General features: G+C 40.0%; 1 protein-coding gene across 1 annotated transcript in view; it reads right to left on the bottom strand.

The window, feature by feature from the left end:
• Positions 1–13,002, bottom strand: part of LOC107698765 (centrosomal protein of 112 kDa-like) — a gene marked incomplete at its 3' end in the record, with an annotated part of 76,858 nt that overhangs the window by 7,259 nt on the left and 56,597 nt on the right. The window contains exons 9-12 of the mRNA XM_016499865.1: positions 12,388–12,474; positions 4,830–4,929; positions 3,851–3,969; positions 2,306–2,449 (exon numbers count right to left, since the gene is read on the bottom strand). Of these exons, the coding sequence (XP_016355351.1) occupies positions 2,306–2,449; positions 3,851–3,969; positions 4,830–4,929; positions 12,388–12,474 (450 nt within the window). The remainder of the gene's footprint in view (positions 1–2,305; positions 2,450–3,850; positions 3,970–4,829; positions 4,930–12,387; positions 12,475–13,002) is intronic.

The raw sequence follows: 13,002 nt of genomic DNA, 5'->3' as shown, positions 1-13,002 counted from the left end.
ATACAAAAAAAATTTTCTAGATCTTACACTGTCTACAATAGGTCTACAATTCTCTTATTACCGAGTGAATGTTTGTCCATTTGTCCTTCATGTTAGTTGGATATGAGTATGTTGGATGTAGAACTTGGCATCTGCTTACTGTTGGCGACCCATCATGTCGCGCCCCTAGCATCCATTGTAGACAGGGTCAAGTCAAATCACATTTATTTATATAGTAATTTATACAATAGAGGTTGTATAAAAAAGCTTTTCAGTAATACACAGGAAAATAACAGTGTTAATGTTGCAAAGTTAATCAATTATGAAGCAAATTTGATTCAGCTACTGCTCTACAGAAGACAAAAACGAGCTTAATTTAGATCGATGTTGATTAAATTCAGGGTTTAAGTGTCTTGGTAAAGGACATAATGGTGAGACACATGGTTCATTTCATGGTTGACCAGCTCTAAGCTTTAAACACCCCGCTATTTTAATGCTTAAAGTTCAACGTTTCGTTGACCTTAAATATAAGTTCCAAAAGGTTGTTTTTGGTTCCCAAAATAAACTTTCAAGAAACAACAACAATGGACAATTTTGTGCAATGGAATGGCTCCTTGGATGTTAAAGGTTCTTCATGGACCCATAGATGTCAATAAAAACCTTTATTTTTAAGAGTGTAGTTAGATTTTTTGGAAAAAATGGAAGTTGGACAAATGGATGTACTCAGTATCACTTAGACTGGCTGATGTTCACGTCTCTCAGGTAGAGTCTGTGCTATGACATCAATGCATTTGAAGTCATCAATCTCCATTGAGCCCTGAATGTGATTAATATGTATCTTGTCATCAATATTCAATGTGTTGCTTCCTCTATTGAGGACTGACATTGGCACCACCGTTGTGCGCTTCAAAACTTGGCGATCAAGCCACCAATGAACGTTAGGAATAATAAGCAGAAGAACGGCTGTGCCAACTTTTGACACGCTCCCACGCAAGAAGCCACAGGTAAACTGACAAGCACCAGTTGGTGCTCCGATCTCGCCTGTCCAGAAGATATGAAATGCGGATGGTGTGACTCCACTTAAGAGCTTTTTTGAGAAATCAGGATAGCACCAGAGCATGCCGCACAAAAGAATGATGAAAGAACGAAAGATAAACAAAGGCTTTCAAAGGCTGGAGTATTGAGACATCAAACGCAAAGTAGAAACAACACACAGCATCTCACCTCAGCTGACATACTGACAATAGCAGCCTATGAGGAGAGAAAAGGTAAGACAAGAGGAGGGGGGGTTATGGGTGGAGAGGTTGGCGAGGTCAGCCTAAACCAACAGAATGGGAGAACCTAATTTCCAATGACAGAAGGGCCTTTCATCTGGGGCCCTGCCTGGAAATGTGCTGTGTTTAATTATTAAAGAAGGGTCTTACTCTGTGGGGTCGGAATGCATTTGAAGTCTCTTAAATTCAGCCCTGCTGACAGACCGCGGCCGGCCGTCTCAGTGTGTGCCCTTACCTGTATGACAGCCGCTGAATGCTAATTTGTAACAAGCAAAACTCATTAGGCCTGTGCCACGGAGGGACGCGCATCCCGGCTCATCTCAGAGCGCCGCAGCGCTTCGGTCCCTCTAGTGGGGTGGCTTCAATCAAAGGCTCTAAGGCATGCTTTGTTTCAGGCACACACTGAATGCACACACACACACAAGACAAAGTTTGTAAGATGAGAGAAGAGGAGAAAAGACACAAACAAAGAATGGTACTCTACACAATGCACACAGATGCTTGTCCAACGGATGTTGGAAGTTACAAGTGCGTGTTCCTATGGTGCTGACAGCAACAAACCTCAGTACTCAAGGGGACGATAGAGTTTTCTTCAAATGTATATGCCATCAAACCAGATGTGTTGCTGTCCAAGGGTGCGTTTCCCAAAAACAACTATGGCCCCAAGTCCTGTCGTTACCAATAGAGTTCAATGGAACTAACGACCATAGTTAGCTAACAATGCTTTTGGGAAACGCACCCCAGGTCTGCAGCTGTAAACAAGTCTTACTGTTCAAACTGTTGCTCCACAGGCCTGGTTATACGGAGATGCTATAGCACCATCAAACAAAAGCAAGAGCACCCTCAATTGACCCTTCGCAGAGAGCTTGATTGACAGGCGATCTGACCAATCATAATGCCGAATCCACCATTTTGTCCGACAAACAAATAAGACAGGAGAGTAGATTAACTTTGGTGGACTTAAACTTGAAAATGGTGTGTATTAATGTCTTCCCGTGGTTTAAATCAAATACGTTCTGATGTTCATTCATGTTTATTTCGAATGCACTCACTGTGGCCTGCATCTGGCTGCTGTACTCTGCCTCCATCCTGGCGAGCCGTTGATTGGTGTCCTCCAGCAGCTCCTGGATGTTGTCTGTGTGCTTCTTCTGCATGTCAAACTTTTCTTGTTCCATCTCCGCCACAGCAGCATGCAACTGATAGAGACGATAAACGAACCATACAACATAGATCAATAAAATATAAAAATAAACTCTTCAAGACTCTGAAATTGTAACATTTATAATTAGTGCTGTCAAAATTAATCGCGATTAATCGCATTCAAAATAAAAGTTTTTATTTACATAATATATCTGTGTACTGTGTATATTTATTATGTATATATAAATACACACACATATAGTATATATTTTGAAAATATTTACATGTATTTACATTAGGGATGCACCAATACCAAGCTCCTGTACTCGTACTCGTACTCGTTATCGCGATTAATCGCATCCAAAATAAAAGTTTTTATTTACATAATATATCTGTGTACTGTGTATATTTATTATGTATATATAAATACACACACATGTAGTATATATTTTGAAAATGTTTACATGTATTTACATTAGGGATGCACCAATACCAAGCTCCTGTACTCGTACTCGTTAAAATGCCCCGATACCAAACGCCGATACCACACAGCATGTGATAAGTGCCATATTCAGACAAAAAAACACTGACAACAGACAGCAGAATGGAGTTATTTGAGATTAAAGATGTCTACGAAGTATATGTATGCAATAAATATAAAACATTCAGTATTAAATATACCTTTCTCACAGACATCACTGGAAAGTTTGTAGTTCGGTCGGATATGTCAAAAAGAAGTAAGTAAAACAATGCACAAGTTACTTAATGGTTGGTAGGGAGGGAGGGAGAGAGAGAGAAAGAGCGCGCGCACTTCCGTGGTGTGATCTTTATTGATGTTCGCTCACTTAGCACGCATCATTTGGATTAAAACTGAATCATAAATATAAGAATGTAATGCTTTTAAATACTTTTTTTTTGAAGACCTGAACAAACAAAATGAATGCTGTATATCCATACCAGAACAAACACACACAAAATACAGGATGTATCAGACTCTTTCACTCCTTTCCAATTTTTGTAATTTTTCCTATAAAATGCTTTCACTGGAAGAAGATTACTTAAGTTTGCAAGACATAAAAACAGATGATCTATGATCCCACACTACCATCTGGCCATCCTTATTGTTGAGCCCTGAACATGAGTCCTACAGAATATTATGTTTAGAAACAGAGAACAAAGAGAATGTTTTATAAGGCCTGAAGCAAGATACCCTTCAACCAAAAGCCTGTAGAAAGGCAGGGCCGGATTCTCTGGGAAAACCTTGAGCTTTTCTTTTCTATCTCTGCAATAAACATACACATCTACTGAACACTCAGAGAAGATGGATTTTTGGGATTCTTTCTCATACTCTGACGGGATTGGCTGAGCTCTAAACTCAGTGAGTGTTCAGCGTTCACAGCTCCGGCTGCTGGAGGGACGGGCCTGTGGAAACCTGAGCCTTTTCAACCCTTCCTTACCTTCTTCTCCCATTCGTTTTTCAAAGACTCGGCACTTTGATCAGACATTTTTTTCAGCTCGCTGATCTGTTTCTCTCTGGTCTGTCGGATGACCTGGGACTCTCGCAGCAGGCTTTGAACTACAGGGGAGAGAGGGAGGCAGACACAAACATTCAGGCCTGGCCGCAGGGCATCTCTCTGTCTGCTCGCACTCCAGGCTGCCCCGGACGGCACCATACTTCTTGACTCAAAAAATAACTAAATAAATAAAACAATAATACACAACAATGGGCACGAAAACAAGAAATGATACAATATCTTTGTGTTACAAGTTAAGGTGAAGTGTATTACAGCAGAAAGCCAGTAAAGGTTATGTTGAAAAGTTTAGAAGTTTTAAATACATATAAATAAAATAAAAAATAATAATAATAAATCATTTTTTATTATAAATAAAATAAAAAAACCGTAAGATGCACAAAGCTATGCCTGACACATTCCACATTCACTTTATTTTTCATTAACGTCATCATCAATAAAGATTAATTTGACTGAAGAGTTCTCTCAATAAATAATTAGCATTTTGTCAGTTAAAATTACATTCCATGTAAATGAAAAGCGTGTTTTATGATTTTGGGGGCTTATTTAAACTAGGTCAAAGGCCAAAAAAAATGAAGACTAACACCCTCTTGAGTAACCTGGATCTAATAAGCACCTGCCACTGACTTTTGAGAAATACGTAGAAAGGCCATAACAAGACATCAAATCACAGATGCTGCTTTTACTGAATCGTAAGAAAAAGAGTTTGTGAGTGTGGTCCATGCTTTACTACACGTCTGTTTACAAGGTGCAGCTTTTGTTGGTTCCTCAAAGCCAAGTTTTTAGAGCCGTTTTGGGGCTGAAGGAGAGGTTTCCAGCTGGGGTGCACTGAGCAACACCTTACCACTGACAGAGTGCTCAGAGCGAGTGTATAAACACGACCCACTGCATGTTCTACCCTCACCTCTCTTCTCCAGCCTCCGAATCGTCTCCTCCCCCTCCTTCTGCTTCCCACGATACATGCACTTCAGCTCGTCAATCTCGCCATTCTTGCGGTCCAAAATCTGAGGAAATAAACACAAACCACGTTTTGTACATTTCCTGAAGAAAATGTGACTGGCATTGTGTGTGGATGGAGCAGTTGTTAAGTCAAGTCACCTTTATGTATATAGTGCTTTATACAATAGTTTGTGTCAAAGCAGCTTTACAGTGTCAAGCAGGAAAATAGTTGGTCAATAATGTAAGAGGACAATAACAAAGAGTCATTTTCCAGTTAAAGTCAATTCATTGATGATTCAGTGATGTCATCATCCAGTTCAGCTCTCCTCCAATAGTGTCTGTGCAATCAGTCATGCGTCCCCAACTAAGCAAACCAAAGTAGACTGTTAGACTGCTACAGTATGTGGTTACTAGTGTACTCTAGGTGATATCTAGATATGGCTCAGTTCCCTTCTTCAATATAATTCTGTAGGATTTTTGCCTGTTTTATCATCTACCAGATGTAAATTTAGCAATTAAACAAACACAACAGGTATCATGTCACAAATGCATGATGAGTTCCCAAGTTTAAAGCTTAGGGCTTGTTGAGGCTGTGACACACCAGAACATCGTCGATCATCTGTAAGCACAGCGTTCTGGTGTGTCTGCACTAGTTGGACCACACTGTACATATACAGTTAGTATTGTATACCCACAGTCCCAGTTTCTCTTTTTGAATATGAATACAGACTACTGCCACCTGCTGGCATGGAAAGTTATTTCCCCTCATGCAGGCACAAAACGTATGTGCCAGTTGGCCGTTGGCCGTTGGCTGCAGTCTTTACGCTGTTTTCTAGCGCAACTTTTTGACCCAGATGCCAGGCAACATGATGCGTCAACACCACTGGCTTTCGTCATCGCTAGTTCTTTGATGTCGGTTTGGTGTGTCACGGCTTTTAGACGTTTGTTCAGATCACTAACCCTAAGCGTGAGCAATGGTAATAGTGATGCTTGCATTAGCAAACAACTCTAGAAACAAGAAGCATTCATGACACTGAGACGACGGATGACAGAACGTTTATGTTCCAGACTTTCCAGCTAATCTAGAGCCATAAATAAATTTCAGTGGGAACAGAGTTTAAATAGAGGTTTGTGGTGCTTCCATATGACAAGCTAATGCTGGCTGCAGATTACAGAGGATAATGTTCTTATTCACAAGCATGACCATGAAGGAACTCGCCCTCTCCTGCGTCACTGAATGCTGGAATTTGCTGCTTTGAAGCCAACGTTTAGCGGATGGGGGTTTGGGGGTGGTGGGCAAGATTTTTGGCCCTTTCTTCAGTGAAGGCTTTTTTCATAAGTATATTATCTGTAACAGTAGCGTAAGCTTAAAGCAGAGGATGACAAACCCGTATGAATCTCACATTATGCTCTGGGAAGGAAGACCACTACAGGAGACGTACCCATGACCCCACTGACAAGAAGTAGTGTTTTGGTCATGAACAAAACAAATCATTCACTTCCGTGCACTGACATATTTTTCACACACTGAAGTCTCTCTTTTGATGGGCTTGACTGCTTCTCCCTGCTTTCAAAGACTGACTATAGCATGAGCAAACAGCATATTATTACCATACATTAGCATATAAACAGCATATCAATTGTTGGACCTGCTGAATGTATATGCCCTTCACTGAACAAGTCTATGTTTTGAGTCTGAACGACTTGGAGCAGGGCTGAATGAACTTCCACTTGCTCACGATCAACCTAAACAAACTGGAACATGTCATTTGTGAATGTACTGAATGAATAGGGTTGGGTACCGAAACCCGGTACCAATTTGGCACCGGTACCTATGTAACCGGTATGTACTAGAACCGCATTTGAGGAGCGTGTGAATGCAGTAATTACACTTGCTCGGAACCGTTTTAAAAGTATCGATTTGGCACCGGTATCGAAAAAAAACCAAACGATACCCAACCCTATGAATGAACAAGGTATTTCATTTGTGAATAGGGATCCGATGACTGACAATGACTGAAAGAAAAGGGGGCACTGGGGTTTGATGTGATATGAGCTAACCAATCTTTAGATTAAATCACCATTGGTAGTGAGATTTATAGTAATGCTGTTTTCCTCAGTTGGTCAGAACAAACGTGGCAGACTTGTTACTTGTTCAGATGGCAATATCCGGTGAATATTCTTATTTGGGTCATATATTCCAAGACGTAGGCTAGAATCTGTGATTGCGAAGTACAGTAAATATGCACACCGGTGCGGTGACTGACTGCCACACATACTCTTCAGAACATTAGATTCATCCGCGCCGACTCACAACTAGAGGTCTGCTACCCGACCCGAGTCCGACGGGTCCCGAAAAACTTTCGGGTTTCGGGTCGGGTTAATGTTTAATGAATAGCTTCGGGTTCGGGTCGGGCTCGGGTTTATAGCTAAACGAAAACTATATACAGGCTATGCTGCTTTCATAGACGCACACACACACACATTATTGTACACGACAACACAGTACGGAAACTTTTATTAGTAAAATAGCTTCGACAGGCTACTGACTCGCAACGTTATATTTCTCTGCAATGAGGGGGTAAAATCGCTGTTTTTGAAGGAACTAAGCCCCATTGCTTGTAGAGAGAGGTTCACACACGCAACTTTCATCTCTCTCTCTCTCTCTCTCTCTCTCTCTCGCGCGCGCGCTAATTCAAATAAATTATATAATTAATTAATTCAAATAAATGCGATCTTACCGCACTGCATCTCTGTGTCTGATTTAAAGCAGGCCGAATGCTAATGAGCCTTAACTGACGAAAATTACCATAATTTGCACGATGGAAGAATTATCGTCTTGTCAGATACAACCATTCAAAAACTCAGCAGAATTTATGTGACCGCTGCACCTGATGTTCATAAACTTTCATAACTGGTAGGCTAAGTGTTTTTTCTTTTGCCTTGTGAACTGGCAGAGTCTTAATGATTCTCTTACTTTACATGTATTTGTTTACTGACCGTTGCATGCAATCGTGAAATACAGCATTTTTTAAAATTGGCTATTCGTTGTGGGAAAAAAAAAAAGATTTCGGGTTCGGGTCAGGTTCGGGCTCTAAATTTAACTGTGCTGCTCGGGTCGGGTCAGACGATCTTGGGTACGGGCCGGGTTCCGGCTTCACTTTAAAGCCCGTGCAGACCTCTAGCACTGGTTCGTTCAGCATAAGAAATATTACATTTTATGAATGTGTAAAAATGACTTATGACTATATGCAATTAAATAAGGATGTTACTGGAAGTAATGATACATTTAATTAGGCAAGTGGCCCCTACCACCCCACAACAGCGCACATCATGTAGGCTATGTCTCCCTTATCAAACACACCCAATTCATCAGCTCATTGGCAGGGACTACAATACCTTAAAGGTAATAAAGGTATACTTCAAGCAAAATCAAAGAACAAACTGAAGTTACATTATATCATACAAAAACAACCCAAAACAAAGTTTGCTTTGGGAGGTCGAAAATTTTGGCATCGGGATGTTTGCTAATGAATGTACTTTTACCCCAGAACGAAAAAGAACTTTGAGTGAGTATACTGATCCCTTAACAGGGTGTATCAAACAAATGAGACATTCAAAAAATGCAGTGTTGGGGAAGGTTTGGGAACCACTTCTGTTGCTTAATCACTGTTCACAGAGTCTCTTTGTAAAATTCTAATAATTTACAAGACTGTTTCTGTTGTGAATGATTCTGAACGAATATACTAAGTGAATAATTCAATGACTCACTCATAATACACAAAAAAAACAAACTAATTTGTCACAATCTACTGGTTAAATGATGTAATCGACAGTATCTGAATGAATCTTTTGTAGGCCTGGGCGATAAAACGGTATCGGTATTTATCGACGGTACACCTTCTTCGATATCGATAGAAAATTTTTTCGATATAGCACACGATATAGTACGTAGTATGAGTGACGCAGACAGCACACATAAACACGAACACATGCTGAAATGAGTGCTGTGCCTGCCTGTGATGAGGAGATTGTGAATAAAGAATGAATATTAGTCGAATTTAAAATAAACATTTGCATTTGAATGTTAGGTGTGAATCAGGGAGCGTCATCAGTGGCGTTCGAGATGCCGTGATGATGTACATTACATTGTTGCATTTTAATGTTTTGTTAGTCTAACCCACGAGCTGCTGCGTTATTCATTCAAAATATTAGAGAAATATAGAAGCTCAATGCGGAGAAGATCTTGAATGGGTTAAAACCGAAACCAAGCCATTCACACAGAATGCATATTCAGTGCATTTTTTAGACGGACAAATATGACTGCTGCACTCGCGTCTCACACAAGAGATGTATAGAAAGCCATGCAAAGTTAAAACAGTTTAAACTTTTAGAAAACACGTCACGAATTTGTGGAGGCTTATTCCTTTTCACTCCGTTTCATATGTTTTGAAATGCAGTCTGTGTGAATTGCGCTTCGGCTCTTTGGATTAAGCAATGCATAAATACATGATTCTGTTTTGTTCATAATTGTTTATGCAATTTACGAAATTATATTTGATTTTTATGAGTTAATTTAGACAATGCACGTTTTTATAGAGTTTCTTGCTAAATGCGCTGCATTATTTTGCTCATTGCGCCCTCCTGTGGCCTCGGGAGACAGTTAGACCTATACAATAAAGACCTATTTAATCTGCATATAAAACATTAGAAATTAGATATTTGTTTTTTATTGTGTTTGATTGTTAAAACAAAAAATATTTGTTGTTTGTCTCAATAAATTGTGTTAATTATAAATACAGTGGTTAAATGAAAAAAAAAATTCTATTGCTTTTTGTTTTAAAAAAAGGTTATAAAAAATGTCAATAATTATCGATACCGAATGATATGAAACATTATATCGTTGATACATTTTTTAGCTATATTGCCCAGCCCTAATCTTTTGGTTCAATCTCTTGACTGAATCGAAATCTCCACCACTTCTCACAAAAGCATGTTTAATAGCAAAAGATACCAAATAAATAGATAAAACTAGATTTTCAAAAATCGCTCATTGAAGTTTTCTGATGGAATTATATTTTGTGAAAGATTTTGCATTATAAATGGAAATAAAAAAAGGAATATGGATAAAAGGAAATGGAGCAATCTCTTCAGTGAAAACAGTGTTACGTGTCTCAGGAGCATGTTGAGTGTTAACATTCCAGACTCTCGGAAGCATGAATGAGTGTTGCCCGTATCTGAGAGGACTTGAGCCACAGCTTTGAGGAACTCACTCATGCCCTTGTCCCTCATCTCTCAAAGACCTCGGCGGTGGGCTCCCAGACTCCAATGGACCGGTTCTGCGAGTCCTTGACAATCCGCCCATTGTGCCACACAGTGCAGGCATTTGATGAACCCAAGGAATTTAGAAATCCTTCGTGGCGGGAGGGAGCCAAGTGCAACCTGCATTTAGCAAGCTCCAAATAAACAGCAGATCTGCTGGGCTTGTTCCCAAGCGGCGGTCCAGTCTTGTGCCTTGAGCTGTAGGCGATAAGATGCCTGGGCTCAAGGTGGGGCGGGAGGTGGGCGGGCATTTCAGAAATGTGTTTTATCTGATGCGGCCGCTGCACAGCAGAGAGCCGTTTGTTGAGACCGCTGTAACTCCTTTGATGGCCTGACCTTCTACAAGCCGTCTGTGTCCGAGTGGGAGTTCAAAGGCTGTCGGCGATTGTCTCAGTGAGGGTGGACAGCGGCGTTGCAACCAGGGGTCTGTAAATCTCAAAGGACCCTACGGAGATCAATGGCTCGGAGGACATAACAGGGCACACGCACCGGCCCGCTCACCCCTGGACTCAAGCGAGCCCACCAACAGACACCACTGAACCGCGTGTGTGTGGTGTTTATAGGGTCTTCAAAGAAAGATGCACCTGAGCAAATATTGACATTCTCCAAACAAGCACATCTGAGTCTTTCAGAACCAAACAACAGTGCTCATTAAGAGCAAAGCAGACACAATCACCAACAAAAGAATGTCTTATGAGCCAATTAAGATTTCATGTAACGTTGATCGCAAAGAATGGCAAATTAATGAAAGATTCTATTGAGGAAGCTATTGAGGTTCAAAACCCATTGGAGAAACTAAACAAGAATAGTCTTCAAAGGCCTTCGGCAGCAGTAAGAGCTCCTATTTACAGATGTACTCTCTGAGGTTGGGGGTGATGGTCCCTCATGAGGCCTAATACAGCAGTGTTTAGTGAAGAGAGGATGGACATCACTGACAAGAGGACCATTTCAGAGCTGGTCCTTCAAACGCAGATGCAACTTCATTCAAACCAAAAATACATCCCAAAAGTTATTATTTTCTCCCTCTGAAAAGTCAGCGAGCCCATCAGTGGATTATTTATCCTGCTTTTTGTCCGTCAGAAGTGCACTCTGTTGCTAAGCTCATCATCCTGCAAGCCGGTCGCCTGTGAAAGATGAAAGCTTGCAGCTGAGAGTGAGGGAAAGAGGGGGCGTTAGAGAGGTTAAAGGGAAGTTCGTGGAACATTTAGGGACACACACAATTTTCCCATCGTCTCCTTAAAGAGCTCTTTTCAGACACACAGCAGAGTTATAACAGAGTGTCGAGGACGAGGTCCAGAGGCCGTTGGACTTTTAGGGATGCCATGAAAGACAACGGTCTGCCAAGAATCATGTTTCTGCTTATAAAGGGGTGGGGATACATAAACATCTGTAGACCTAGACCATTTAATAGACTTTATTAAAGCAGAATTAAGTTGTGATGTCACTGGGACTGAATGAAAAAGACAATAAATGTGGAAGTAACAGAGGAGATACTGACACAGCACATGCACATAAAATCAGTATCACTAAAACAGTACATTTTAATGAGTGAGACAGTCGTCTGGGATGTTTGCAGAACCCAACTTGCAAGATGTGAGCAGTCAATCTGTGTATCATCAGTATACTTGTCATTATAAACTCATCATCTTCCATTTTCTCCACTATTAACAGCAAACTGGGCTGAACTTGGAATTTTGAGCTTGGTTTGTGGTTCTAATCTTCTTGTGTTTAATATAATTAATAATTTTGTTATTTAAAAATTGCATGGCTTTTTTACATATTATATAAACTTTAGTTTGTACATAGTTTGAAGGAGAAGATGTGGAATTTCAGCTTGAAGGGATACTCCATCCAAAAACCAAAATTCTCTCACTCTCACCCTCACGCTGTTCCAGATGAAAATTACTTCCTTTTTTCAGATGAAAACCAAGAATATTTTATAAACATAAATAATCAATTTCTGTCCATATAATGCAAGTGGGCTAACATTTTAACCTTTTAAACTATAAACCTGAACATTTAAACCTGTACATTTGCATTACATGGACCCACAGAGACTATTTTTCCAAAAATCATTGTTTGGGTTCATCTGAAGAAAGCAAGTCATATACATCTAGCATTGCATGAGGGTGCGTAAATGATGAGAGAATTTTTTGGGTGAAGAATCCCTTATAAAATATTTGACAGGTCAATTGATTCACCTTCTGAATCTCTGCGTCATGTTTCTGCTGCATCCTCAGTGTATCCTCTTGATGTTTGGCCTCCAAGACTTTAGTCCTCACCTCAATCTACAAATGAAGAACAGATGAAATGAAATTCTATGTATAATGCAAATGGTAACACTTTAGTATAGGGACCAATTGTCACTATTAGCTAGTTGCTTATTAGCATGCCTATTATTAACATATTGACTGTTTATTAGTACTTATAAAGCACATATTCTGCATTCTGCATTCTACATCACTAATCCTACCCAATACCTAAACTTAACAACTACCCTACTAACTTTTAATAAGCAGCAAATTAGGAGTTTATTGAGGCAAAGGTCGTAGTTAATGGTTTGTTAATAGCGAGAATTGGACCTTAAAATAAAGTGTGACCATGTTAATGAAGGTTTCTTGCACCAAAAACACAATTTATTACAATTATGCCTAATTAATTTTGTTTTTCTCTCTGACCATTCAAATTAAACAGGCTGATTAAGACTTCTACATGTAAATGATTGACAAGCTTCTGCAATGATGGTGTAGTTCACAATGACATTCATCAGGACAGGTCAAGCTCAATACTGATTACACATATGTAAATGTGGATGG

This window comes from Sinocyclocheilus anshuiensis, unplaced genomic scaffold (assembly GCF_001515605.1).
Source record: "Sinocyclocheilus anshuiensis isolate Anshui unplaced genomic scaffold, SAMN03320099.WGS_v1.1 scaffold178, whole genome shotgun sequence".
Lineage (NCBI taxonomy): Eukaryota > Metazoa > Chordata > Actinopteri > Cypriniformes > Cyprinidae > Sinocyclocheilus > Sinocyclocheilus anshuiensis.
The sequence above is the reverse complement of the archived record's forward strand: the minus strand, read 5'-3'. Positions and strand labels throughout refer to the sequence as shown.